This window comes from Nyctibius grandis, chromosome 4 (genome assembly GCF_013368605.1).
Source record: "Nyctibius grandis isolate bNycGra1 chromosome 4, bNycGra1.pri, whole genome shotgun sequence".
Taxonomy (NCBI): Eukaryota; Metazoa; Chordata; class Aves; order Nyctibiiformes; family Nyctibiidae; genus Nyctibius; species Nyctibius grandis.
The window spans coordinates 28,795,745-28,822,126 of NC_090661.1; the positions used below are offsets into that span (position 1 = coordinate 28,795,745).

A 26,382-nucleotide genomic window follows, 5' to 3' on the forward strand; every position below is an offset into this window, starting at 1 on the left:
CTGCAGTAGGAGAAAACCAGCCTGGAATAAAGCAGTACAGAAACACACAAAAAATGTACTACTCATAAGTCTTTTTTTCTGTTTAATTTAAAACACATTTCCCTTACATAAGTAAATAACTGTGGTTGAGACGACACTTGCTTGCATGACTAGAACCCCAATGCCTGACAGAAAATAAGGACAGCTTTTGGCATGCTGATAGTACAATTGGTTCCTCATCTAGAAAAAGAAAATGAGCCTACTGAAACAGCAAGAGAGTACTGAAACTCATTTTGCAATTTCGCTGTGGTGATGATCTGCCCTTTTTATCACACTGAACTGCAAGGAGAAACATTACATCCTGGGAGACTTAGCAGGCGGACGGCGACATTTTGAATCAATTTTAACTTTTTCAGACCAAAAGTTTTACTTCTCTATGCGTTCCACTATAGTCATCAAGCCCTAATATTATCAAGGCCAAGTCTAATACACTGGGGCAGAGTTTCACAGCACGTTAGAGAAGAACACAGCATTTGGCAGCTATAACTATGTAGGACAGAGAATGTACAACTTACTGCACAACTGCAGTTTGGCAAAGGAGAAGACATATGAACCAAAGACCTTTTAATCTCTCCTACACTTAAAACAGAAATTGAAAACCTTATGGGCTAAGTCGTCACATAGGATTTTAATAATCGGAGTTCCCTTTAGCATGGGAAACATCTGCAGGCAAGAGAAGAAATAAAGAAAAGCTGCTACTGTTCAGCTGCCAAATGGCCTTCTGGTGCAGGAGGTGGAAGAACTGCGGGGGCCGGGCTCCCTCTGGTGGACACCAGCAGGGGAACGGGAACGTGCCTCGTTCCTTATCCCCAGCCCCGGGAGACTGAGGTATCCTGCCCTGGTCACGACTCTGTTTCATTCGGCAAATTCAGCCAAGGCGTTTCCAAACAGGTAAGTTCCATTTTTTTAACTCTCTTGCTCCCTCCCGTCCACCTCTGTTGGTGCTGCTCTCTGTATAGGAAGGTTCTTTGGGTCGCTGCTCATATTTTGTATTAAAGAGTGGCACTCCAAAATGCACCTGTCAATCAGTAGGTTGCACTATAACATTCAGACTGAAATTTCCTCTTCCTCTTTTCCCATTGACCAGCTCAATAGAAAAGACAACGTCAAATGAAGTCTTTTATATTTGCCTTGATTCCCTGCTTTATGCCTACAGTACCTGGAATTTCCAGCTGGTCTCTAATACAAGTGCTGGACAGGTGCAAAGTTTAGCTTCCAGGTTTTACACAGTTGACTTTCAAATGTTCTTTACCATTAAAAAAACCTGAAAGCTTGAGAGGGGAAAACCCTTTTTTTTTTCTTTGAATTTAGCTTTGTTCTATTGAGTCTTCCTTGAAGATCACTCAGTTTCCTAATTTAATTATGTAGGTCTTTACAGTGTGGACTTACCTATTAAACTGGAAAGAACGCAAAATGTAATTGCAAACCCACATAATTAACAAGATGACTCATGGGAACCAATGGTACCTAGAACTACGCTCAGTAACTTTGTTTTACAAACATTGTAGGACATTGACTTCTGAAGGCACACAGACACTGGCAGAAGTATTGGCTGGGGATAACTGGAGTTTTGTGGTTCAGCTGATTTCATGCTCTTCTGAACCAGGATCTCACCACAGATTTAAGACAAAAAAACCGAATAACTCGAGTGTAACCCTGTCAGCGTTAGAGAACCACCTTCTGTCTTATTAACGCCTGAAGCTAATGGGCAAAAGTGCAACACCGTACTAACTACGTCTGCTGTACTGTGAGCACGGCACACGTGGGTGTACGAGGCAGCGAAGCCATACTGGAACTGTTGTACAATTCCTCAACCACATAACGAGAAACCAATGAAGCACCCAGCCCGCCGGCCACCCCTTTCCCGCCTCAGAACCGGCAATGCCCTTCCGTACTGTGGGAACAGGGAACACCCCAGAAAGAGAGCTAGGCCGGGGCGGGGAGGCTGAGGCAGCGCCCACACCGTGGCGTCGGGCCGGTCGCCCTCCCTGCCCTCGTGGCGAGGAGAGGCGCTGCCGGACCCCCCTCCTCCCCCACCCACCGCAGGGCGTAGGGGCCAACCGGCCGGCCATCGCCACCCCAGCCCCGGCGCCGCGCTGCCTGCCGGGAAATGGAGTCTCCCCGGGCCCCGACCGCGGGATGGCGGCATCAGACTACAGATCCCACAATGCATCGCGCGGCAGAACCGGATGTTTCCGTGCCCGGAGCCGGGCGCAGCGCGGAGCCCTGGGCAGTGTAGTTCGTAGGCGGAGAGCCGCCTGGCGGCTGCAGGCGGAAAGTGTGGCTCGAAGGACTACAACTCCCATCCGGCCGTGCGGCCCTGGCTCGGCGTGTGAGGGGCGGGGGCCGTGACTCGGCCTCCCCGTCACCGGCAGCCCCGGCTGGCTGCTGCGCTTTGCGTCTGCGGCGGTTAAAGAAAGATCCGAGGCGGGCGGTGGGGGGGGGAGCTATGGAGCTTGGCATATAGCGGGGGCGCAGCGCAGTGCCTGAGCGCCGGGCAGGGCGCGGGCGGCGGTAGCGCCATGGACAGCCGGTGCTATGGGTGTGCGTCCAAGTTCTCTGTCTTCAAGAAAGAGGCAAGTCCGGCTGAGGCGGGTCAGGAGCGGGCGGGAGCGGCTGCGAGGCGGAGCCCGGCCGGTCCCGCGGGCACCTCCCCCGCAGTGCGAGGGCCCGAGCGGGGAGCCGGGCTGCCAGCCTCTCGGCGCCGAGGGACGCGTCCCGGCCAGCATCGTAGCGTTGCTGTCCCGGCTTGCGCACTGAGCTCTCGTGGCGCCTGTGTCTTTAAATCGGTGCGGTCACTGCAAAAAAGCGAAAAAATCGTCATTGGAGGTCATCTCCCTAACGCAATGTTCGGTCATTGATTCAGAGAATTTCCCACATACACACTTCATTATGCTGTGGGACGAAATGGTGCCTGCTTCTAGCAGGAGTTATGTGCTGGTGCTCTAGGCTCTCGAGAGTCTCCATATCTTTAGCAGCAGCTAAAAGTCTCTTTAAAAATCAGCATAACCCTAGCATTATTCTTGGTGCCCCTCAGCATGGGCATTGTTCCTGCATACGGCCAGCCAGAGCAATGGGGTGTGTACAGTGACTAGGTGATGAAGCCCTGACCTGCCCCTCTCTTGTATCTGCAGTGTGGATGCAAGAACTGCGGACGGTCATTCTGCTCAGGCTGTCTCAGCTTCAGTGCTGTTGTTCCCCGCTGTGGAAGCACCCAGCAGAAGGTGTGCAAGCAGTGTCATGGAAAACTAACTGGGTAAGACAGGAGTGTTTCTTCACCCAAAGACAGTATCATGCTTTGCTTCGTTATTTTGCATCCCAGTGTTGTGTTGTGGATTTCTGTGTGAGAGCTGTGCCTTGCATTTGCACATGCACACTGCCTGTACCCTGGTGTTTCAAGCCAGGCTGTTACTGAACTGCTGTTACATGAGCTGTGCAGTCCAAAGACAGAAATCAGGATTTGTGAGGCTGTTCTCTATGATGACAGAGTAGTCTGAAAGAACCAGGTTTAAATCTTCATGGATGGACACTGAATGCATGTGGATGTCTTAGCTAGATGAGACCAGGTTAAGCCCCACCATGTTACTGCCCAGAAATCTACACCCCTTTGAAAGCACTGACAGTCTTTTCAGATGTGTAGTAGTTGAACGGCCTGATAATAAGATGTTCAAAGTGTTATTACCCCTGTGGGCAAACAGTGACACAAATCCTCATTGTTGAGGGGTCTCCGCTATGTGTAGCCTGAAGACTTAAAATTCTGTAGCATAAAATTGGTTTGCTTTTAAAAGAAAAAAAATTTGCAAACATAACCTATAGATTGCCTGTTGAAAACAAAAAAAATGCAATTATGCAGCAGTATGGGTTATACACGTGAACAAGTAACACAAGAGCACAAGTGTACACCAGAACCCCTTTCTCAACCAATTCTTCTGTGTTCTCTTCCTTATCTTGCATTTCTCTTACCTCTCTTCCTCACTTTTCTATAGCAAGAAATTTTCATCAGTGAGGGGGGAATTTTCTGGCTCTGCAGGTGTCTAAAGGAGAATAGCCTCTCATTAGCAGAAGTCTTAATTTCAGAAGCACTGGATCACAAAAACAGAGTGAGCTATTGATGGTGAAAATACAGTATTCAGTCTTTCAGTTCTGAAATTTTCTGATTTCCATTTACAATTCCAAAGCCAGTAAGAAAACAGGGCAGCCCTTCTCCATGTTTCTTTTGTTTTTTTTTTTCTCGTCTGTTTAATATCAGTACTATATACTTAAGCAGAAAAAAGTCCTCCCTGACTGGATACCAGATAGATAATACACATAGGCTGCAGCTCTGTAAGCTGCATGTATTGTTGTTTTTCATGCAAATAGCTTTCAGAACTGAAACCTTAGAACTGGAAAGCAGTCCAACAATGTTGCATTCATTCGTTACTATACAGGCTTTAGCACAGTGCAGATGTGTTTGTAGCTGTGACTTCTAAGAATGAATAAAATATGCTAACTACCTTACAAAAGTGTGTAGTTTAGCAGCTCAGCCTAAATACAGCAAAGTAAAAGATGGTTACACAAGATGTGTTTGTGGTGTGCAGTGTTCAAGTGTGCTAGAAGATGTCATTATGATACTGGTGGTATTATAATAATTTTTGTAACATTTTGTTTAGCTTGTGCATTATATAATTCTGTGTTTGTTGCGTACCACAGCTCCTTTCAGAGTGTTCTGCTGCATGGAAGCTAATTACCCTGGAAGCCTTACCTTACTGGTCTCTATCTGCTCTCTGAACTGGGAGGTGCAGGCTGTGGGAGGCAAGGGTATTTCAGCCCCTCTCCTTTGCATCACTGGTGACCATATTAAATCACATTTTGTCCAGATGCAAAACAACTGGACCAAAGGACTAGAAATGAAGTCCCCTGCTGTCCTAGGCAGCTATATTAATCCCTTCCATAAGCTCATTGCTCTCCATATTAATGAGGTTATGAAAGGGGCTGTATCAGAAGGTTGAGAAACGTATCCTGATTCATCTTGAGTCGAGAGACTAGATGATTGAGGCATTGCCAGTATCTTAAGTTCAGAGAAATTGGTTTTTTGTCTTCCAGAGAGGGATCTCAAAGCAGTTCAGCAAAATGGTCACCACCAGAAAACTACAAAAAGTGAGTTGCACTTGCCAATCAGACAGTTGTTTCTGCTGCAGAGTAGCCTTACAGGTCCTCACTCCTTTTCCGCTATAGAGACCACCAAAAGTGGGGGTTTTGATGTGGGTATTTGCTTGTTCAGAAATAGATTAAGGATGGGGCTTTTATTTTGTTCTTTGGGCTTTTCGTTTGTTTGTTTGGGGGGGTGGGCTGTCTGCTCTTTTGAATAGACTCCTGAACAGCCACATGACTGGTCGGGATTGGCTTGGAAACAGGAACCTGGTGGTGAAATGTTCTTTGTCTCCTTGGAAATGGTCCCAGGTGTGCTGCTCCTGTGAGCTAAGGTTTTCCTTTCTCTTGGGAGTACTTCATTGTGCCAATATGGTAGAGCCTGGTACAGGAGGGAGTGGTGTCTGTTCTGTTCTACACCGACGTTCTTCAAATAGCCTGTTGGGTTCACAGAAGATATTTTCATAACTCAGAGTTTAAACCTTTGTTCTCAGTTGTCTTATCTTTTTTCCATCCTTGTCACAGGCGTGTAGCAGCTTTTGAGGCTAAGCAAAAGCAGCTGAAAGAACAAGAGAAGGCAGCTGCAAAACCCTCAGGTCAAGCAGGCGCCAGATACCAGGGTCTCTCAAAAGAGGATAGAGCTATTGCAGAGAGACTGGAGAGGCTCAGGGAGGAAAGGAAACCAAGTGAGTTTTGGAGGATACCGGAGATACCTTGGGTGGGAACAACTGCTACTTGGGAAACATGGAACCTGGAGGGTAGGGAAGTGCTGGGCATTCAGACCCTGCCTTTTTAGGGAACTGAAGGGTTAAAATTGGACAGAGCATCCACATCCTGCTGCCACAATGGCCAGATGCTACAATGATTTTAGATTAATGTTCCAGTTTCTTTTTGCTTCTTGGGGTTTCCCTTGAAACTGCTTCTCAGTTTGGGGGTAGTATCTTACCTGTAAAATCACTTTCTCATTTTCTGTTGTTTGGGGTAAAAGCCTATGTCAAGCCCAATAGGAGCAGAATGAAATGAGGCTCTTTGGCCAGACTGTTTTGCAGGAGGTTTCCTGTGGGTCGTTGTACTGGGCAACCGCAGCGCCAGTCTCTGTGGGATTATGTTCTGGCCAGCCTTGCCTCACAGAGGAGAAAAAGGACTCTCATCCCAGTCCACAGCTGTCTGATTCTGAAACAGTCTTGTCGTACTTGTGGGAGAATAAACTATTTAAAAAATGATACGTGATCTCTAAAAGGGAAAGAATACACTGCAAAGTGGTTACCTGATTATCATAGAATCATAGACTCATTCAGGTTGGAAAAGACCCTTATGATCATAAAGTCCAGCCATTAACCCAGCACTGCCAAGTCCACCACTAAACCATGTCCCTAAGTGCCACATATACACGGCTTTTAAATACCTCCAAGGATGGTGACTCAGCCCCTTCCCTGGGCAGCCTGTTTCAATGCTTGATAGCCTGCCCAATTTCAGTGAAGAAATTTTTCCTAATATTCAATCTAAACCTCCCTTGGCACAACTTGAGGCCATTTCCTCTTGTCCTGTTATGTGGCAGGGGAGGTTTTCAGTCTGATATGCCTACGATTACGTTAAGAGATGTGGGAGCAGTGGACTGTACTACCTAAATGAGATCTATTGCTCTGTCTGTCCCTAGTATCCCGAGTCAGCTGATGGCCAAATGACATTACCCTAATACTCGCCTTATGGCTAGGAAATAAACTGCGAAGGAGGCAAGGACTTGGATGAAAAGCATAGCAGTTAGCATTAGAGTAGTCTCTGAGTCTGTGTAGTGTGACCCGTCATTTATGTCAGGGGCTGAGAGTGGTTTTTGCTCACGTGTTCAGAGTTTGATTCCAGAAAGAAATACGATTTTAAGAAAAAAAAAGTCTGAAGCCTTTTGTTTTCAATAAGAGTAATTTCCTCCCTTGGGTTATTCTGAATTGCAGAGTCCATTCCTACTCAGGCTGAGATCGAAGCTAGGCTGGCTGCCCTGAAGGAGGACTGCCGGGGACCTGTTCTATCCACACAGGAAATGGAACACCGGTTGGCTGTCCTGCAGGGGAGAGATCCGCCTTCCCAGGCTCCCAGACCTGTAAGCAGCCTCAGCTCTTTAGCCAGCATTTTATTCTGAGCTGGCACAGTAACTGGTGTCCCAGCACGTTAGCCGTCCTTCCTTCTTCAGCTTTTTTGTGTCCAGGTGGCTCCCTTCAGAAATCTCCATTTCCTGTTTGTGTCATTGCTCCAGAAGCAAATGGCCAGCCTTTACCAGTTCACTGCTTCAGTTTGAATGCAGTATGTTCCTTTATGTCAAATGTAGTTCATGTGTTTATTTTTAACAATAGATGTTAAGTTTTTGTCTCTCAACCCATTTGTATACCTAAGTGGTCTGATAATTTTTTCAGAGCTGTTTGTCTGTGTTTGGGGCTTATCAGCCCTGCCTTCTAACTGTATCTTGTAGTTGTTACTGCATCCCAGCTGGGCAAAATCCTGTTAATTATTTCAGAAATGGAAGCACAGAGTGGTTAGTCTGAGATTGCAGAGGACTGAGTTGGATGTATGCCTTCAAAGCCTATATGAATGATCTTGTCCCCGAGAAATCATTTCTTCATGCTTCTTTTTCCGCAGTGCTGCAAGCCCAGCTGTTACCATAGGCCTCAGCAGGCCTGCTGGCTGGCACTGTTGAGAATGGCACTTTATTTACATTGGAGGTAGTGGCAGAGCTGGGGTTGGGACCCAGCAGCATGTACTCTACACATTCAGCACCACTTTGCCTTGTTTGGGTGACTGCTTTTAGAGTTGTGCACATTCAGAACCTCTGAGAACGAAGCCCTGAAAGTCTTACACTGGATAACCGTAAGCTGAGGCTCTCAAAATCAGTGGATACATCTTTTTATGCTGCTCCCACCTTGGGTGATCTTGGTTACCAAACTTTTCTTTTGATTGAGTATGCCACTTTCCTCTCATTTGCCTTTTTCCATGACCTCCTTGTTTATAAGGTACACCAACCTCCTGATACCAGAAGTCTGGTCCAACAGACAGATGACCTGTTAACTCAACTGTCTGAGGAAGTTGCCATTGATGAGCATTACAGACAAAGAGTCCAGCCTCAAGGTACCTATTCTGGCTTCCAAAGACCTGTTTCTGTCTGATAATGTATGTGCTATAGTGCAAAGGGAATATGTGCCTCCCTGTCTAGCTTACAGGTGAGCTGGGTGTCCAGCTTGTGCTTATCTCCCCCTTATGACTCTCAAGTTGACCAAGAGCAGCCATCTGGCTCCATACTGGGTGTCATTGTCTTTGCCTGGAAATGGTTTCTTCTTCTCAGGGTTGTATTATTCAGATTGCTCCTCTCTGTTTCTCTAAGGTGACCCTTCCCTGGGGAGAAGCTGTTGCTACTCCTAGCACACCTGTGCTCTGTTACAAAATATTGGAATCTGGGATACCATTATCTTCCTAGCTGCGGTGCTTTCTCTGTGATCTCACTGTAGAACACAGATAAGCTCACTTCTCTTCATGTACAGTGCGGATCCTACTGTGGCATGCCTTGTCCCATTATTATCCAGATTAATGGAGAGCAGCAAGCTGCTCTCATTCCGTTGTTTTAGTCATGTTGTCTGTGCCCAAGGAACATTACTGCTGAGTCACCAGCGTGTTCTGTGTGTCTGTTTGTAGTTGTTAGTAGCCAAAGTTTGAATGATCTCAATCGGGAAAGTGAAGATTGTGTTTACCCTGCAAATCTGGACCCAAAACAGATAGAGGAAGAGAAGAATAAACTTCTGGCAGAAGCTGCTGCTGAGCTGCGGGAAGAGAACACTAGGCAGGAAAAGATCCTGCAAGTTGCCAAGAGACTGGCAGTGCTCAGAGGCAAGGACCCAGAGAAAGGTGGGTAGCAGATGAGAATACAGTGTCAAGAGAGTAACGAAGTTCCTGTGACAGAGTAATTTCTTTTCTGAGAGGCTTTTATTCATTTAATTCCTCTGTTCTGCAAGAAACAGACTGAGATTTGGTTCTGTCTGTAAAGTTGTACAGATTAGTTCACCATGAAATCACTATGAAAGATCTTAGTTGACGGTAAAGGCTGGAGCTGTAAGATCAGACTGCTTTGTTTTGCACCCTTCTTTAAGATAATTCTACCATGCTATGGTAATGTTAACAAAGCTTTAAAAGCAAAGCTCTGGTTTTGGTGGGAATTTTTCCTTCCCTCTTCCAGTATTAAAAACAAACAGTAATGCCCTTTTTGAGGAGTCTCCATCTGTCTGTGCCAGAACCAGAATGCCAAAACCAGCTCACACCACACGAGATTGTCTCTGGCACATAAGTGGACACAAGGTTTGAGGCAGGTGTGGGTTACAGTCTCCTGTCTCTTACTCCTGCAGTTACACTGGAAACCTATAAACTCCCTGACAGTGATGAGGAAGTGGCTGAGGAGGAAGCCATTCGCAGGGTGCTAAAACAGGTCAGAAGTGGCAGCTGTGGACTTGTTAATCTTCCTCTCAATTATTCCCAGTGTGTATGTTTCCTGTTGAGCATGCAAAGGATGTGTTTCTGTTCCTGGGCAGAGTTTCATTCCTTCCTCTCCTACTGCTTTTCCAATACTAGCTCCCATGGGCCATTCAGCTACAAGTGATTGACAACATTACTTCTAGTCTGTCACATTGTCTTTATTACTCATGCTTAGTGTCTCTTGTGGTGTGTGTCTCCTCTCCAACCCCAGTCTGCTGGAACTTCCTTACTACTTGTTTCATCTTTTCCCCCACCCATCTAGAACATGGATGATGAGATGTGGGCTGTTTAGCGCAGCTTAAGCCTAGATTTCTCTCTAAAATGTCTGGGAATTGTGTTGCAGGCTGACATGAGCTTTCTGTGCTTAAGTTTCTGCCTGATTACAAACCACACGCACATGATTAGTGTAATGTTGAGGGTCTGCTGATAGCTGCACTGCAAAGTAGAGTGTGTCAGCTGAAGCCCCCTGCTGCTACACTGACTGTTCGCAATGTACACACCGTGTTCAGACCACAGACAGAGCAAGCTCACATCTGTCTGGATAACACCAGATATATTCAGACTTGTCATCTCCTGTTACTGCATGAGAGCAAGGAGAAGGGCAGGAGGTTTAGAGCCTGGAGTGAGGCTCACAGCTGCATTTGAAACAGACTTCTTGCTTTCTGTTGTTACCAGCTCACAGAGGAAGCAGCCCTGGATGAAGCAAGTGGATTCAACATTCCTCCAGATCAGACCACCCAACCACGACACTCACAACAGAACCTGTGTAAGAAAGCAAAGCAAAAGGTCAGTTAGCTGGTCAGGATGTCTTGAAATGACATGTTCCAGGGTCTCAGGAGAGTACAGTTCTGCAGCAAAAGTTTGCTGTATCCTAGGCTTGATGCAATTAAAAAAAAAGCAATGATCAGTTTCTCCAGATCAGACAAGCTGAGTGGCTTCTGCAAGACTGACCAGCCTTGTGCACAGCTGTGTCATCCTTGCACTTTTAAAAGGAGTTGCTCCCTGGAATACAATTCCTTGCAGGCTGGCTTTCTGCCGGATGGGATGATGTCCTCTAAACCCAGAGAAGTTAGCATAGACCTTGCAAGATGGATGTTAGACAAGGGATTTTTAACTCACCAGTATGATTAAACCAAGAAGGTCACAGTCTAGTACCATACAGCCTGAACCAGGGTAAGTGGGAGGTTTGCCAGTGCTTGCAGCATGTGCAGAATAGAACCTCTAGATGGTAATCAACTGTCTGTGTTCTCATGTAACATCAGAGGAAGGAATTAGTAACAAGATATCCTATGCTCAGAATGGATTCTAGCCTATTATGGAAATACATACACCTTCTCTAATGTATATTACAAGAATTAAATGGACCTGTGACTCACAGACACCTGACAGGCCTGTCCCCAGTGGAAGAAATGATTTAATTGTAAACATTATTGAAAACATCCGTCTCATAGGTGTGCCACCTTGCACTTCTGTGATTACTGATTTAAAAGGTAGTGCCATCTTATTGCTGTTGTGTTAGGAAGCTGCCTTTGCCAGTGTCCAGGCACTGTGTCCCAGTGTGTGTATGGCTGTTCAGTTCCACAAGAGTACTCTCTAAAGCAGGAGGAGACAATAGATGGCCTTATGGATAGATTTTAGATTATGATTTCAGAAGATCTTTTTGGCCCAACCTGAGGTACAAATCAATAGTAGGGGCCTTTTGGCGAATCGCTTCCTTTGTCACCCAGTTTTCTTTGTATAACAGGGAGAAAACAACCTCCCACCTTCGTACTGCTTTCCATTCACACATAACTGCTTTCAGCAAAACTGCTTGATCACTTGCTTTTGCAGCAGGAATTGTCTATCACTTGCTGTTGCTGTGGTGCCTGCCAGAAGATCTGGGCTTCATGCCCTTAACACAGGACGGACAATGTTGGTGCATATTGCTGGAGACACTAAATGAGGGTGAATACGTGCTTACCTTCCAAGGAACATAGATTCATGAGCAAATGACAGGAAGTACCTTGGGTTTTTATTTAACAATCATCTAGATACATATGGAGCCTGTCCTTGGGCTCTGGGCAAGTTCATCTCACAGACTTGGAATCAACAGAGAGTGAACTATGGACCATGTGACATGACACTGCGGTCATCATGCATTACAGTGAAAGTCCTGTATTGTCTCTGCCGGAGTCTGAATTCTGTGTCTCTGTTCTCTTTGTAAATTAGAGCCAGACTCCAACCACCACAGCTCTTGCCAGGGCAGATGACAGTGATGAGGATGAGTTACCCTGGTGCTGTATCTGCAACGAAGATGCCACTTTGCGCTGCCATGGCTGTGACGGGGATCTCTACTGCCAGCGCTGTTTTCAGTAAGTCTCACAGTTCCTCTTGGTCTGCGAGGCGGGTCACAGGTAAGCTTGGCTGCTTTTGTTTGTTCATCCTGTTGGACAGAAAAGCAGGCAGTAGGAGGGAAGGTTTGAGGAACCCAGATCTGAGCTGAATGCTAGCTGTTAGGAAATACTTTGTGCCATCAGTAGTTATCCCAGGCTTCAGGGACTAAACTGGTCCTAGGCAGAAATGTTCTGTCTGTACTGCTCCAGTGCATGTTTGGGCACATTGTCTCAGTGTTCTCTGGAGCAGCTGATGTGCTGCATTGTGTGGGATGGGATAAGTGAGACCATTGTTCAGTGACTCCTATGGCTTGTTAGTGACATTGATAGATGATCTGGGCTGGATTCCATAAGAGGGGGCGTCACATAGTATAAATTCCTGAGGCTTTTCTTAGGTTGAGACTCTGCAGTCTTAAACCATGTAAAAAAAATCTTTGTTGAAATATGTATGGGTGAACTTTTTTTTTCTCAGTTAGGCCTTGCAGCAGCTATGGTCTTGGTTCTTAAACATTTGTAGCTTGATTTTTGACAAAAAAGTTGCATGTCTCAAATTTGGAGAGTTAATTCCTTTGAATACAAAGCTATTCCTCACAGCTTGTATGGCTTCTCCTTTTCATGCCTCAAAAGTATTGGGTGTTTGGCTGGGTTCTCAGATTAGTGCTGGATGACATTTAGACAGTAGGATGCTAAGAATCTGGTTGGGATAGTAGGAGATGCTTTTGTGTATATTCTCTCATTTCCTGCAAATGTTTTTGTAGAGAGGTGGAAATGGAGTGGGGGAGAACATAAGAAAATGTTAAGAAAACCTATGACTGGCAATGTTAGATGATTAAAAGCAAACAAAAGTATCAGACAGCAAAAGTAAAAGCAGAATCAGCAGTCTGGCAGGTGAGTGAGTGTATCTGTTGCATGTTTCATATGCAAGCTTGTGTCTTACTCAACACTGCCTGCTTCTGAGCATGGTTGAGACAGCTGCCAATACACTGCATTTTAGCCACAACAGTTATTTTTTGGAGTTGTGTGGAGCAGACTGTCATTTTGGCTGTTGTCATAGGAGTTGCTAATGTGCCTGGGAATCACAGACATGGTGCTGAAAATGAGCCACCAGTTACATGAATCTCTCAAGGAGAAAAAGAGGCAGAGGGACCTATTGTCATTTCTCATTCCAGCAGGCAAGGATGAGCAGACCTTTCCACAAAGGTCTATTCCTGTTGCAAGCAAATATCTTTAGTCAGTCCACGTGGCTGCGAGTCGGGTCCTCACAGCTAACCCTTGGGTTAGGTTTCTAGTTAAGGGCTGCTGGGAGACATCTCGTGCAGTGGCTAAGGGTGAGTTCCCTGCGTGGGTATTTACTTCCGACTGCGCTTTGTGTTTGCTTCTCAGGGAAGGCCATGATGAGTTTGACCTGAAGGACCACCACACGTCCTGCTATCATCCTTGCAAGTAGAAGTGATCACACTCTTCATGGGCAGAAAAGGAGATGGAGAACAGGAAAATAGAGGAGTTGGCCAGATGGGAAGAGTCCCAGTGGATTTGCAGCCAAAACGGGTGATGTTTTGGACAGTTAAAGGATGTGCTGTAATCTGAGAGAGGCTTGGAGGGCATGTGGATTTGTCCTCACAAATACAACCAGAGAAGTGCAGGGTTTGCTGTGCATGCTTGGGGATAAATGAGGACTTCATATGAGGAGGTGGATACGAGTCTGTAAATACAGACGGTAAGGCAATGCGGGTGGCAGTAAAGATGTGTGTTTAAGGCAGTACTGACTGGCTGTTAAGTCATTTCTTGCTTTTGCTAACAGCTTACACGCTGCTTCAACAGGCCGCAAAGCACTTTGCACTAAGAAAACTGTCTACATTGTGATCACGTGTGTGATGAGAACTTTCAAAGCATAATAAAAACTATTTACAGAGGCCTGTGGTTGAAGTCTGTCCTGGAAATGCCAGATAGCCCTTTACAAAGTGTTGCTCTCTTGTGATGATATCTTAGTCCTAGTGTCATGTGGCTTAGGGAAAGAAATGAAGGATCATGAAGTCATCAAAAATATTTCTGTGGTGCGGCTGGCAAAGGTGCAGGGGCTACTCTGCCTTGATGGGCAGTGTTGCTCACGTACTTGAAATGAAGGATGCTTTGTAAAGGTAATCTGCTACTGATGCACAGTGTTGTGATCTGCAGTGGCTGTGCCAGGGTTCCATGTGGTCTGTAAGAGCAGCATGTTAGTCTGGAAGAGTTGTGTATTAGTCTGAAAGCGAGGTTTGGCTCTGTTTAGTATTTGGTCCCCTGGTAGGATAAAGATGTTACCTGTGTGATGTTCTTTATCTGGCTATGAGAGAAGCTCAGTTTAATATGCTCATATCCCTCACTGGAGACGGTCCAGATGCAAGCAATCAAAGCACCCAGAATTGCTTCAAATACCTGACTAAACTTGCCCTAAATTGGCTCTAATATCCCATCAGGATGAGCGCTTCCCAGGACCATAATGTGACTTCCAAGGCAGCTCTCTAAGGCTGACAAATTCCAATGGCAAAAAATTCAAGGATTTGCCTTTGACAGGGAGTTTCCAATGAATCTTGCCTGTCTGGTTTGACACTGCCACTCCCAGCTGTCTGCCCTGCCCCTGTGCTTAAGGTCACTGCCTCCACAGGTAAGTTGACGTAACAGTGTTTGCCTGCACCTCAGCCACCCCGATCAGAGCACAGCAAATAAGATGGGTTCATCTTCAGTAGTAGTTTAATTTGTGCTAACATGCTGGACTGGATCAGGCCCTTCAACAGAAACCTGTATCAGACAATGTAGAATAGTAATACTGCAGGTTAACACACTGAAAATTGCAAGTGTATCCAACAGTGCCATCAAAACCCTGTGTTAGGAAGGGGTGGCAAAACCTGACTCTTGTGGAGGATCATCTTTCTCCTGGCAGTCCTTGCTTTAGGTAGATAGATAGGAAAACTACTTGAGTTGTTCTGATGCAAGAGCTCACAATGAGCCCTGTGTTACGCAAAATTTAAGTAGAGTTACTGTCCTGAGGAGCTTGCAGTCTTAAACCAAAGTGCTGTTCTGGCTTGGTCTTATTGTAGGAATGACACTTTTTCATTGCTATTTGACCTGGATAATTAGTCTGATGATAGCAAGACAGCCCAATTCTGTCTTAGGTTAAATCCTTTGTGTTTTGCATGTACAGAAGATGCAAATACCTGTTCTTATATCTCTTCTAAGACTGATCCACTCCTTCAGGCTTCAGCCTGTGTCCTTTCCAGGCAGTTAGCAGACATTTTAATTCTTGCTTTACAGCTGTTTTTTTTTTTTAAATATCTTAGTATGAGCTGATGCGCTACTTGCCACATTTTGAACGCTTCATCAGCCACAACCAAAGTTTGAGCTCCTTGTGCAGTTAGGCAGCCTGTGTCTTGTAAGCCCTGCCCTGTTCACATCGGTAGTAAAGGAACAGGTGACAGCCGGAAGCAGTTTATTTAGTTTCCCAGATTGGTTTCTGTGGGGTCATTCCAGGGAATCCAGAAATGCACCCAGCCCAATACCTGAAATAGAACTTAGTCATACATGGAAGAGTCTCTTTGGTCATACACACATATGTGGATGCTTTCCCTGCACCACTAATGGACACTTTTGTGGCTGCTGAGCTTTCTGCATGTAATCGACCATTTTAGTGGCAGCCCAATCACTTTCCCCTGAAAAGCCGTTTCCACTGTAGCTGTTGCCTCAGTGACCTCCATGTAGAATCATAGAATGTTAGGGGTTGGAAGGGACCTCTGGAGATCATCGAGTCCAACCCCCCTGCCAGAGCAGGACCAATCTAGGGCAGGTTACACAGGAACGCAGCCAGACGGGTCTTGAAAGTCTCCAGCGAAGGGGTAGGAGGGGTAGAAGGGGTATCTAGATCAGCTGTCTGCAGGAAGCAAACCTAGCTGAATCTGTCGTCGTAAAAGAGGAATGCTGCGTGACCTTTAAGTGGGCAGCGCACTTTTAGCTGTGTTGCTTACTCCCTGTCCTTGTCTTTGAAAAGGTGCTGGTAAACAAGTAAAGATACTGGTAAACCATCAGTTCATGACAGGCCAGGTCAACTTCAGTCATAGCCATTCAAGGACTGAAGAGAACTTGGTATCTTCAAGAAAGAGAATCAGCTTCTTTGCTTCTGTCATTGTAGCATGCCATGAGGGCACAAGAAGATTTTCTTTCCCTCTCAAAATGTTTAGTATGTGAACTATCAAATGTAGGTTCCACCCCAACAAGAATGCAAAATGATGGTAACACAATATTGAACTCAGATCAGCTTACAAAGAGAGGTCTCCGCTTAGTTGAACTACATTAACTTGCATTTGCTGTGGTTCACAAGCATGCATGTTGTCTCAAGTGCTGTAATGTGTCTAAATGTAGCAGCCCAAATATTTTTACAGGCAATGTAAGTGTTGATCATAACTAAGGGAAAATTGCATTAAAGGTTATTTTATACACCTTCATAAATCTTCAGTTAGAAAAGCACAGGAACTTTCATAGTTCTGAGTTATTTTGGTATAATCAAGAGGGCAAAGTTCATTTAAAGAAACATTCTTGCACAGTGTCTGCATAGCAAACATTACAGCCTTATGCTAGTGATGGTGCTGAGAAACAGCAAAGTTAACTGGAAGCTGTTTGTAAAAAAAAAAAAAAAAATTTTGAATTTAGTCTATCCATATGGTCTGGGTTGAGAACAGCCAAAAAGTAAATAAAAGCAATTTTTTTGATTTACTACTTTTAAGAACTAAACAAAAAGAAGTTGCTCTGATTGATTGCCTTATGTTGCTTTTTCTTTTGCACCAGTCAGCTGAGAACTCATCTATCACAGGCCACATCTTGCTTTGTTCCCATGGTCACACCGTGCTCATTTGAAGTGCTCTTATGTGGTAGTGATGTCCTGCACATTATAGGGGCTGCAGCTTACTCTTTTTCTGCTACTTGCAGAATAACCACAGACAACTTCTGTCAAGCAGAGTTTCAAGAACGTGTTTTTTCCTGGGTTCTAACAATGTCTGCCTTAAAGCATAGACAAAAATTTTCTTTGCATTACTCCATATTGGGGGAATAAAGAACAATGCCCAGGGTGCAGAAAATCTCTCTCGGGCCAGAGGAGAGGCATCTCAGGTCTTTGTGCTTTCACAACTCAGCAGAATAAAATGAAGTCTCCTTGTAGGGTATGTAAGTAATTGGACTCCTACGGACTACTGTGCTGCAGCTAATTACAGCTCTAGTTTAGGACACTCAGCTCATGGCCTGTCCACCTAGATCTTCCACCTGAACTTCTGTTTGAACCTAGTCTGTGTTTTTAACAGTGCTCAGAGCCCTTTGTCAGTGTGCTTCTCTCCTTTCTCAAGGGATGCAATGATTGATTGATACATTCTTAGCAGGTGTCAGTCCATGAGCAATGCCAGATCACAACCAGTGCAGCTCTGGATTTAGTTTGTTGTTGTTATTTTACTTACAAAAGTAAGTAAAATAACTGAGATTTCAGGAGGGCAGGCATGTCCTATTAGCCCCTTATTAAGCCAAAAATGGCATGTCCCTAGGGCTACCATAGATATATATGGACCTGATAAAGACCATTTCTCCAGCCTAGTGGGTGATGCTCAGAGCCTCTTGGAGCAGCCTTAGGAGAAGGTATGAGCTGTGTGGCTTGCTAACTTCCAGAAGGCTGTCGCATACAAGAACAGCATGTAAAGGAAAGGAAGCCCTTACATCACAGTTGTTAATGCAGCTTGGATTTTGTCTTCTCAGAGATGTGCACAGCCCACAGCTTGTTCACTGACACTTCTGCTGGAAAATAGGAGGGAAGCAAAAGGTAATCATCACGCTGTTACTGATAAAGATGAAAAGACTAATGTATTTAAGATATTAACAGTCCAGCACAAGAATTCTTGTTTGTCTTTGGTAGCTAACCTGCATGTCCCTTTTGTTCCAGAGTTGGCCCATTCTGTCCCTGTCTGACAAAACGTACTCAGAGCTAGCCTTGAACATACTGGTACGTAGGAGCCCGTCTGGATGTGACTCAGCAACTCATCTCTTGTGTTTGAGTGGCAGGCATGAGAGAGTAGGGGCAAGACATCATGTGAGAGTCTGCTCTGCCTAAGCAATCAGCCTCCATTTGCTGTCTTATTTTCTAGCCACATGTGTCAAGTTACTGACTTGCTGAGAGGCTGGATGTTGTTACCTCTGTATTTTTCCAGCCACACCTTAGTTGTAGCCAGAAGAGTTTGTGCAGCAAGACAATGTGTCCTACTTCACTTCTCACTTGTGAGACCTACCCGTCTCCAAAAGACTCGCTCTGAGATGCTCCCTGCAGGGGAATTGGGAGCAGATATTTTTTTACTTCCGTTTTTCTTTATTGTCTAAAAAGAGAGCAAAAGCAAGTAGTGCACAGATGGTTTTCTCTGTTTTAATACACAAAAAAAAGCATTTTTCCAACATTTTTTTAAATGATGAGAAAAATCATTCCCAGACCTTGCTCCTTTAGAAGACGCTTCTAAATCAGTAAGTCCTAAATTCCACAAAAAGGAAAAAGTAATCTCTCTTCCATTAGCCTTAGCAGCTGTTTCACTGACTTCCCCTTAAGTAGACCAGGTGCACTTGAACATTTTCCTTCCATCCTACTGTATATTTTCTGTCCAACCTTCATGAATAACAGAGGCTTAGTAAGAGTTACAAAGTACATGCAATGCTGTAGAGTCAGGTACAGCAGTAACCAGCAGGAGATCACAGCTGGGTCCCAGCCAGACTGAAACAGGGTGCAGCTTAACAGTAACTCATTTTCCATGTTGATGAATGAGTGATAACCAATGCCTTGTTTCCCTTGCAGTGGACAGAAAGAAAGAAGTCTTGATGAGCTCCTGAGAATTGTATTCAGTGCTCCTCAGCCAGCATGGAAATTCCTAGAAGAAACTAAAGGAAGGACATCTTGTCCTATTCCCCAGGTTAACGTGCTTTAAGAATCCAGAAAATGTACAATCTAGCTCCCTGCTGTGTGCGTAGATCTGGAAGGAGTGGAGACTTCAAACCGCTGGTAGAAAGTTCACAAACTTCATGATGTTTCTCGATAACAGTAAGTCCTAAACATATTCTGACATGATGTTGCTGATCCTGGTTTTTGTGGGGAAGATACATATTTCCTTGTGGCCAAAGCTGGATGTTCCATGTGGGCAGGGTCATTTCTTCTGAGCGTTGGTGACTCTTCGGAGACCTTTCAATCGACTAAGCAATTCCGTAATGAAGTCCTACAAGGAGAATTGGTTGAAGAATGTCATGTTAATTCTAGTGCTTACCAGCCCAAAGAGTACTATGGCGCTTGCATTATTCCCACATTCACCTTCATGTTAAGCAGAAACCAGAATTCTGACATGTACTGAACAAACCTATCTTTTAGCTTAGGAAAGGAAACCTTTTGATGGATGAGAAGGGTCTAAAAGCCCCTCTGCTTCCCTTCCCCTGTCTTTCTCTGGAGCATCTACATTTACTTTCTCCCCAGGAGCCAGCCTGCCCCTCTTCATCCCAGATACCTGCTTTTTCCACCTTGAGATGACCTCAGGATGCTGTTGTCCTCTGTTAGGTTCCTCTGCTTCCTGTTGCCACCATAACTTCCCACCTACTTCTGCTGCCCTCCCAATCTAGGACAAAGCAAGCTGTCCCTCTTGTTGAACCTGTAAAGCTCCATGTTGTGGATTGCAACCAACCTCGGAGCTGTGCCAATTCTACAAGGAAGTGGCTGGCAGAGAAGAGGTGGAGCAAAACACACATAGGTCTAATGATAACCTGGAGCAGGAGTTGAGGATGGGCAGAGCAGATAGATGAGCGGTTAATGGAGATAAACCCCGACTACTTTGCTGACACAGCCAAGGACTATGAACTAAACTGGACCATCTGGTTATTCCAAGCATAAGTCAATGAATGTGACTAGTGCAAACTTTATCCTCTGCATGACAAGTAACATCACCATAAAGGAGCGTGCAGCCTTTCTTCACCCAAAGAGGTAGCTACATGTCCTTGTAATTAGGCAAGGTCACTGGAAGTATTGCAGCTTGCTGCCATTTGTGCTGTGTGGAAGCCCAGCTTCCTCACTTGGGTGATCAGAAGTTACCTGCCACAGCATGCTCTGGAAGTAAATGCCTAGGATCATATATACCTTTTCAGTCAGTCCCTTCAGAGGAAACTGGTCTGTGGGACAGGGTTCAAGATCACTGGGGTGAAAGTACTTATTTTTGCCAATCGGGCAGCAGTATCAGTTTGTAGTTAGCAAGCACCATGCTGTCTGCAAGACACTTTTCACAGCCCATGAATCAGTAAGCAAACTCTTTTCAGTTATCTGTCTGGGAATGTGGGGTTCTTGCCTAAGGTCTGAAATTCAGATACTCTGAAAACTATTTCCTTATTGCCATCCTTGTCTGCTGAACCCCTGCTAGGAGACTATCTGTAATGATGGCTACAGACAAGTTTAATTTCAGTGACAGGCATGCATCCACCTCATTTTCTGTATGTTCATCACTGTACAGCTACATAGGCTCGACACGATGTGGAGACTGATGAGTGATGTCCAAGCACAACGTTCACATGCAACGCATGTGACTGAAGCAGTGATGGGGGGTCACCATTTTGCACAGGTATGCAGTGCAGTGAAGGCAATTGCTGTGCGGTACATGCACTACACTGCAAAGTATTGGGCTCCACTCCTTTGGACATTGTGACAGCTTGTGGGATTTCTTTAACTCTCTAACTCAAAACCAGTACTTGTAAAGTTCACATGGGGGAAAAAAACACATGTAAAACTAACTTACGTGGCCACTGCTCAACAATTATCTGCTTAATCCAGTCTGAGGGCCATCCTACATTGTTGTCACTCATAACAGTAGAGTGGTTTAAGCTAAGAATGCACTTAGTTAACAGTGTGCAAGGTGCTTATGTGAGCTGTATCATTGTCTATGGCTTTTCTACACTGAGGACCAAAGAACAACTCAGCCTGGTCAGCTTAGGATGTCCAAAACATGGAATGAACTTTCTTTGGTTGTAAAGTGTAATTCCTTATTTGCTCCACTGGTCTGCCTTAAGCTCACCCATGTAGATTTACATGTATTTTTCTAGCACAGCAGAATAAAGTGGCAAACACCTCCCACTGGGAATTAAACAAATCTGCAGCGTCATGTTAGGCACAGTAATGTCTTGGCTATTCAGCCAAGCAGCAACAAAGGCACGCTCTGACAGCACGGTATAACATACACATATTGTTGGTGTTTCACTCACCTCTGTCGGGCTGGAGCACTCATGGAGGATTTCCTAAAAAACAAGGAGTCATCATTTTAGTATTTTATGAGCTGAGCTATTCTCCCCTCCCTACAAAAAAGGGTATAGAATCTTACTACCTTTGACAGGCTAAGACACAGGGAAGCATCATGCAACACTGTATACACATATTCCGTACCCCATGCACCACTACTTGTGTTTATGAAAGAAGTCCCTAACTTAAAGTCACCAAGTCCTTCTACCTGACCTGTAGTTTTAATTTCTGTTCTTCATTAGGGACCTCCAGGAGATCTTCAAGATCAATTTGTGGTTCAGGAGCTGCTGCCTCTGTTTCCTCTCTTAGCTAAAAAGAAAAAAAAAAATACACAGTTAATAAACCTTCAAACTTCTAGGAACTCTGGAGGCCATCTTTAAAGAACTGAGCAGCTAAGAAGGTACTAGTTACAATAAAACTATGCTGCAAAGTTGAGGTCCAGATATAAATCATCTCAAAATAAGAGGGCACGGATTTCAGCCCCTCTGTGGTGTCTGCTACAGCCACACATCCGGATGTACACATTCTTTATCTTTTCCCACCTCAACACTTGATACCACTGCTCACGGATCCGTCATCCGTCATGGGAAGACCCTTTCAAGAATAGCCAACTGCAATTGCCAACTGCAATGCAATGTAAGCCAGCCTGGGACAACCTTAATCTATGAAGAGTGTGCACAAGCGTTCACCGAACAGAAATCCAGCAGGCTTAATCTGAGAGATGCACAACTAATACAGGGAGATTTTAAGCTTTTAGGCTAAATACATTCATATAGCTGGTATTTATACTGAGGCTTTTTGCAGTAATGGAGAGAAAAATAATTACGCTTTTGAAAGGCCTGACAATATTTTGCCAGCTTTCTCTAACAGATATGAGACGGATATAATAGCCTCCTTTAATGTAGGAGAGACCCCAAGCTTTGGTGATTGGAGTATTAATCTTGTAGTGCATGGGGGTGTTAGTTGGAAACATTTGTAAACTTGAGTGTAGACACATTTTAGCTCCACATGTCTCTACAAGACTGTAAGGAAAGCAGGCTGTGGTTTCCAATGTATTTGCAAAATGAATCTTTGACAACACTAGTGATATTTTAATATAGTAATCAGCAGAATAAGGATACTGAGTAAACAGCACAGTACCTGATTGCTGGGTAGCATTTATGAATGTGTATGTAAAACATTAAACAATAAAGGCAATACTTACGGGAAAAAAAGAAACTTGTTCTCAGCAGTCTCTGATACCAAGCCAGAGAGGAAATAGAAAACCTTTGTTCAGCTTTGATATGCAGCTGACTTGACAATAAGTAATAAACCAGAGTTAAATATATTGCACCGTGACCCACAGAGATTTATTCTTAAAAGTAATAGTTTTCATGTGACTGTTTAGACAACAAGTGTTGATCCAGCCTGACTTTGTCTCTGGCCAAGAAGCTAAATACACCAGGACGGTGAGGTAGGGTAGGAACTCCTTATGGCTTTCTGGTCCTAGTATGGATGGTGTTCTGGCTTCCACATGCAGGGAATCACCTTGAAAATCAAGTTTTCTCCTGAGTCTTAGTTTTGTTGCAAAAAGCCTCATGGCAGTAAATAGCATATCATTCAGGTTATCTGTATCAGGAGGCGATGTTTGAACTAACCTTGCCAGCATTTGATTCTGCAATGCTGTTTATTCTGACTCTGTCACACAGGTTTCTGGAAGACACTGAGGAACACTGCACTGCCAAGGGCAGCAGGAGCAAAGGAAGAAGCTGACAGAGAGACAGTGTAGTGGAAGTCGATGGATCCAAGGAAGCCCAAGAAGCAGGGCTAACTAAATAGTCTTGCCACAATGCACAGAGGAAAGCAGGGGGACTTGCTGGCCACCTGGGTGATTACAAGTAATTTACTGTGGCACATGTATTTATTTGAAAAGATCCTATGTAACCCTCTGTTGTACCCTATTAACAGTCTCTGACCTGGCACAGCATCATGTCATGTAGTTCCTGGTAGCAAATCTCTTAGGTTGGCCCAAATATACCAGGAAGTTGGGAAACCCATTTTGCTAGAGAGGTGGTAGCAAAGGCAATCCACTGGCAATCTGCTTCTGTAAGGGCATGGCTGGATTTCTCACTTGTGCCTGCTGGGATTTTGTAGTAGGAAAAAAAATATCCCCTTTGGGTAGCTACTCTGATGACAGTAAACAGCTCCTAATTCTCAGAAACCCAGAAGTGATAATGTAACCTGACTTGTTTTTCTGACACTTTACAAGTATGCATCTGTAGACTTGGGCAAGTAACAGTAGCACGCAGAGAGCCTCATCTTGGGTCATGTTGCTAGTGGTACCAAGTGCTTCTAGTCTAGCTCAAAAAACAAACCCAAACCTTCTCTTTAAAACTGCAGTAATTCCCCGAAGGGCAAGATGTTCTATTATTCCAAGCAGCAGCCATTCTCCTTGCTTATCTCTGGCAAATCTCAACAGTCAGGCTAAGGGCTCTCTGAACTGAGCTACCAACCCCAGGGACAGTCCCTTAAATGCCAGTGCAGGCATGGCTGGCAAAGGACACTGTCACTGTCACTGCCACTGTTCTTTTAAAGAGCCTTCACTCCCCAGGACCACCACTCTAGCACTTGGTGGACACACTGAATTTTACCTGTCTGACTAGGTCTAGCAATAACATCTGCTCCCATGTACACTATGTAATGTTTCATAATGCATTATCAAGAGGCCTAAGATACAGCTGAGAATTTATTACTATCATTTTATAAACTATAGAAAACAACTGGAAATTCACAATTAAGTCTTGAAGAGGTTACGAGCTTTCAGCCTTTGTCATTTTTACTAAACAAGCTATAAAATTGGGAAGTCTGAGAATGTTAATGAACAGAACAGGAGCAGTAATATACTCATTTTCAGAGGAGCCATGCATCTGCGACAGAAGGAAGGACCTTTGTCTATTTGTTTTCTGCTGCGTGTTCTTTGCATATGGCATAAATTAAAACAGAAATTAGCTATTTTTCTCTCCCGACATGGCATGAGAACCTGGTACATTCCCACAAATATCAAATAGGAAACAATCACACAGAAAATTATTATAATAATGATGATAATAATAACAGCAGCAGCAACAACAATAATAAAGACAGCCTCAGAGACAGTTCGTGAAGTTTGGCTCTTCAGACGTGGAGCTGACATCGTTCTATGGCTCTCAGGCCCAGAAAATCAGCCTGGGCAGGCAAAAGCTTCTCTGTACCATCATGGCATATAGCAGAAAAATCGCCTTTCCTAGGCTATTCTAACATGTCCACTTCCACTGTTGATGGTAATCTGAAACTGCTGATGCTCAGAGTGGAAGACTTTAAGCAATCATCAGCTCTTTCTTCCTTGTATCTCAAAAATGTGCTTAACGCTGTGCTGGGGTGCAAATACAGAAAACAGGGCAGAAAGGGCTTGACAGTTCATTTGGTCCATTCCTATCCAGGACATGAATAAGCTGCTTTACACAATTTGTTAAACCCGTCTATGTCTTCTATTGAAGATGTACCGGGTTGTGAGTCAGGAAAACTATGTTCTCTTACTGCATCGGCCATTGCCCTACAGATAAAAGCAAAACCCTTAGTTAAGCTATTGAAATGGGTTTAAGACTATCATGTACAATGTGGCAAATCCTTTTACCTCTTCCTGTGCCACACTCCAAATGGATTATCTCTATGCCTTCTGAAAGCTGCCAGTGTGAGTGCCATCCATCTAAGCACAAAATATGAATAGAAGCGATACTACCAGGTTAAAATTTCAGTGTACCCAGCCAGTGCTGGAACTTGACTTAAATGTCACACTACCCTGAAGAAAAAAATGTCATATACCCTGCAACAGCTCAAGTAAAGACTGGTACCATTCAGGTGCTGGACCTAGGCACTCCTGGATCTTTCTTAGTGGGACAGCTCTCAGACTGGTAGGAAGAATTTAGGAGGGACTGTTCCCAGTGCAAAGGGAATCCCAGGGAAGGAAGACAGCTCTGGGGGTTTGTGAAGATGAAGGCGTAAGATCTCTACATTTGAGCATGTATTTTTTTTCTTTCTTTCCCTCCTGCCAGCAGTGTGTCCACACTCTGCAGCTACAGATACAGTGTTAGCCGGAGTGTCTCATTCACACAGCAGCTATAGCAACACTGTTGTGACCAAAAGGAACAAGGATACACTGATAACTCTAACTCAGATAGCTTAGATACTGCTTGCAGCAAAGCCACTCACCACGTGGAGCTCAGCAACAAGCATCATCCCAAGTTTGTACATCTCTCTAGGTTCTGCTACTCTTGCTGAGCAATAGCTACATCCCTCCCAGCAGGTGCAAGACCAGGCACTTTAAAGCTAGTTGGATTGTAATGGTGCAAGCTTCCCTGACTGCGGACACACCAGGCAGAGAGTGCTGTAGCAGGTGTCAATAAGATACCTAATGAAGACTGAAGATAAGAAGCTATTTCCAGTAAGGCAGAGTAAGCAAACTTCTGTCCCAGCACACAGGGCCTCTAGTCCCATTCACCTGACGAGTGAGGGGCTGATTTGCCCCAGCTACTCACCCGGCATTGGTACAGCTCCTGCAGCTGCGTGTTGATCCATTCCTCCAGGTCTAGCCAGCGCTGTAGGTCTTTGCGGTTGTACTTTAGGGTTAACTTGCCCAGTTTCCTGTGTGATGATTCCTCCCCAGGTTTCTCTGGTGTCTGGAAAGTCACCCTGGGCAGTGCGCTGGAATTGCTGGCCATGCTCGTCACTTCCTCCTCCTCTGACAGCAGGGACTCGTCCCTCACTCCTCTCTGTCTCCTTTAACCAATGCCTCTCTGCAACTAGCGGCTCACAGCACAGGCTGCTCACAGGTCGCCATTGGCGATCCCAGGGAGAGAACTGGGGGAGACCACAGGGCTGGGGCAGCAGCCAGGCTCTGCGGGCAGAGTTACAGCAGCAGATTCTTGGGTTTCACCATCAGCTGTGGTGACAGGTGGAGGAGTTGTTGTAATAACATCTGTTGTTAAAAGAAGCCAAGTGAACCAGGGAATT

The 26,382-nt window shown here is 44.8% G+C and overlaps 3 protein-coding genes across 12 annotated transcripts in view; 2 read left to right on the forward strand and 1 right to left on the reverse strand.

The window, feature by feature from the left end:
• Window positions 1-26,382, forward strand: part of FREY1 (Frey regulator of sperm-oocyte fusion 1) — a 433,428-nt gene that overhangs the window by 389,520 nt on the left and 17,526 nt on the right. The window lies entirely within an intron of this gene.
• ZFYVE19 (zinc finger FYVE-type containing 19) overlaps window positions 2,483-26,382 on the forward strand; it is a 29,593-nt gene continuing 5,693 nt past the window's right edge. The window contains exons 1-17 of one of the 9 annotated variants that reach the window (XR_011047919.1): window positions 2,483-2,615; window positions 3,174-3,295; window positions 5,122-5,175; window positions 5,692-5,852; window positions 7,116-7,261; window positions 8,166-8,280; window positions 8,842-9,051; window positions 9,546-9,625; window positions 10,348-10,458; window positions 11,881-12,023; window positions 12,803-12,932; window positions 13,428-13,761; window positions 17,811-17,874; window positions 17,995-18,054; window positions 18,889-19,131; window positions 20,576-20,683; window positions 23,043-23,231. Coding sequence is in view for 1 of the 9 variants with exons in the window: in XM_068397634.1 (XP_068253735.1) it covers window positions 2,562-2,615; window positions 3,174-3,295; window positions 5,122-5,175; window positions 5,692-5,852; window positions 7,116-7,261; window positions 8,166-8,280; window positions 8,842-9,051; window positions 9,546-9,625; window positions 10,348-10,458; window positions 11,881-12,023; window positions 13,428-13,491 (1,260 nt within the window). In the remaining 8 variants the exon portion in view is untranslated. Of the gene's footprint in view, window positions 2,616-3,173; window positions 3,296-5,121; window positions 5,176-5,691; window positions 5,853-7,115; window positions 7,262-8,165; window positions 8,281-8,841; window positions 9,052-9,545; window positions 9,626-10,347; window positions 10,459-11,880; window positions 12,024-12,802; window positions 12,933-13,427; window positions 13,958-17,810; window positions 17,875-17,994; window positions 18,055-18,888; window positions 19,132-20,575; window positions 20,684-21,596; window positions 21,677-23,042; window positions 23,232-26,382 lie in introns of those variants that run through there. The other 8 variants (XR_011047913.1, XR_011047914.1, XR_011047915.1 and 5 more) reach the window with 8 other exon arrangements.
• Window positions 18,455-26,242, reverse strand: PPP1R14D (protein phosphatase 1 regulatory inhibitor subunit 14D). 2 transcript variants are annotated; one of them, XM_068397644.1, is made up of 4 exons: window positions 25,908-26,242; window positions 21,568-21,663; window positions 21,321-21,353; window positions 18,455-19,303 (listed from the first exon to the last, which is right to left on the reverse strand). In XM_068397644.1, exons 1-4 carry the CDS (start codon window positions 26,088-26,090, stop codon window positions 19,235-19,237), a joined length of 381 nt encoding a protein of 126 aa, XP_068253745.1. In that variant the 5' UTR covers window positions 26,091-26,242; the 3' UTR covers window positions 18,455-19,234. The 2 variants fall into 2 exon arrangements, with proteins under 2 accessions (XP_068253745.1, XP_068253746.1); XM_068397645.1 differs by having other exon boundaries at window positions 19,255-19,303; window positions 21,563-21,663.

Excerpts from the sequence above, each read along its gene's own strand:
- PPP1R14D (XM_068397644.1), bottom strand. The coding sequence starts at position 26,090 with ATGGCCAGCAATTCCAGCGCACTGCCCAGGGTGACTTTCCAGACACCA. Across the intron at positions 21,664-25,907 it reads AGGAGCTGTACCAATGCCGG|CTAAGAGAGGAAACAGAGGC; the intron begins GTGAGTAGCTGG and ends TTTTCTTTTTAG. Across the intron at positions 21,354-21,567 it reads AACAGAAATTAAAACTACAG|GAAATCCTCCATGAGTGCTC; the intron begins GTCAGGTAGAAG and ends CTTGTTTTTTAG.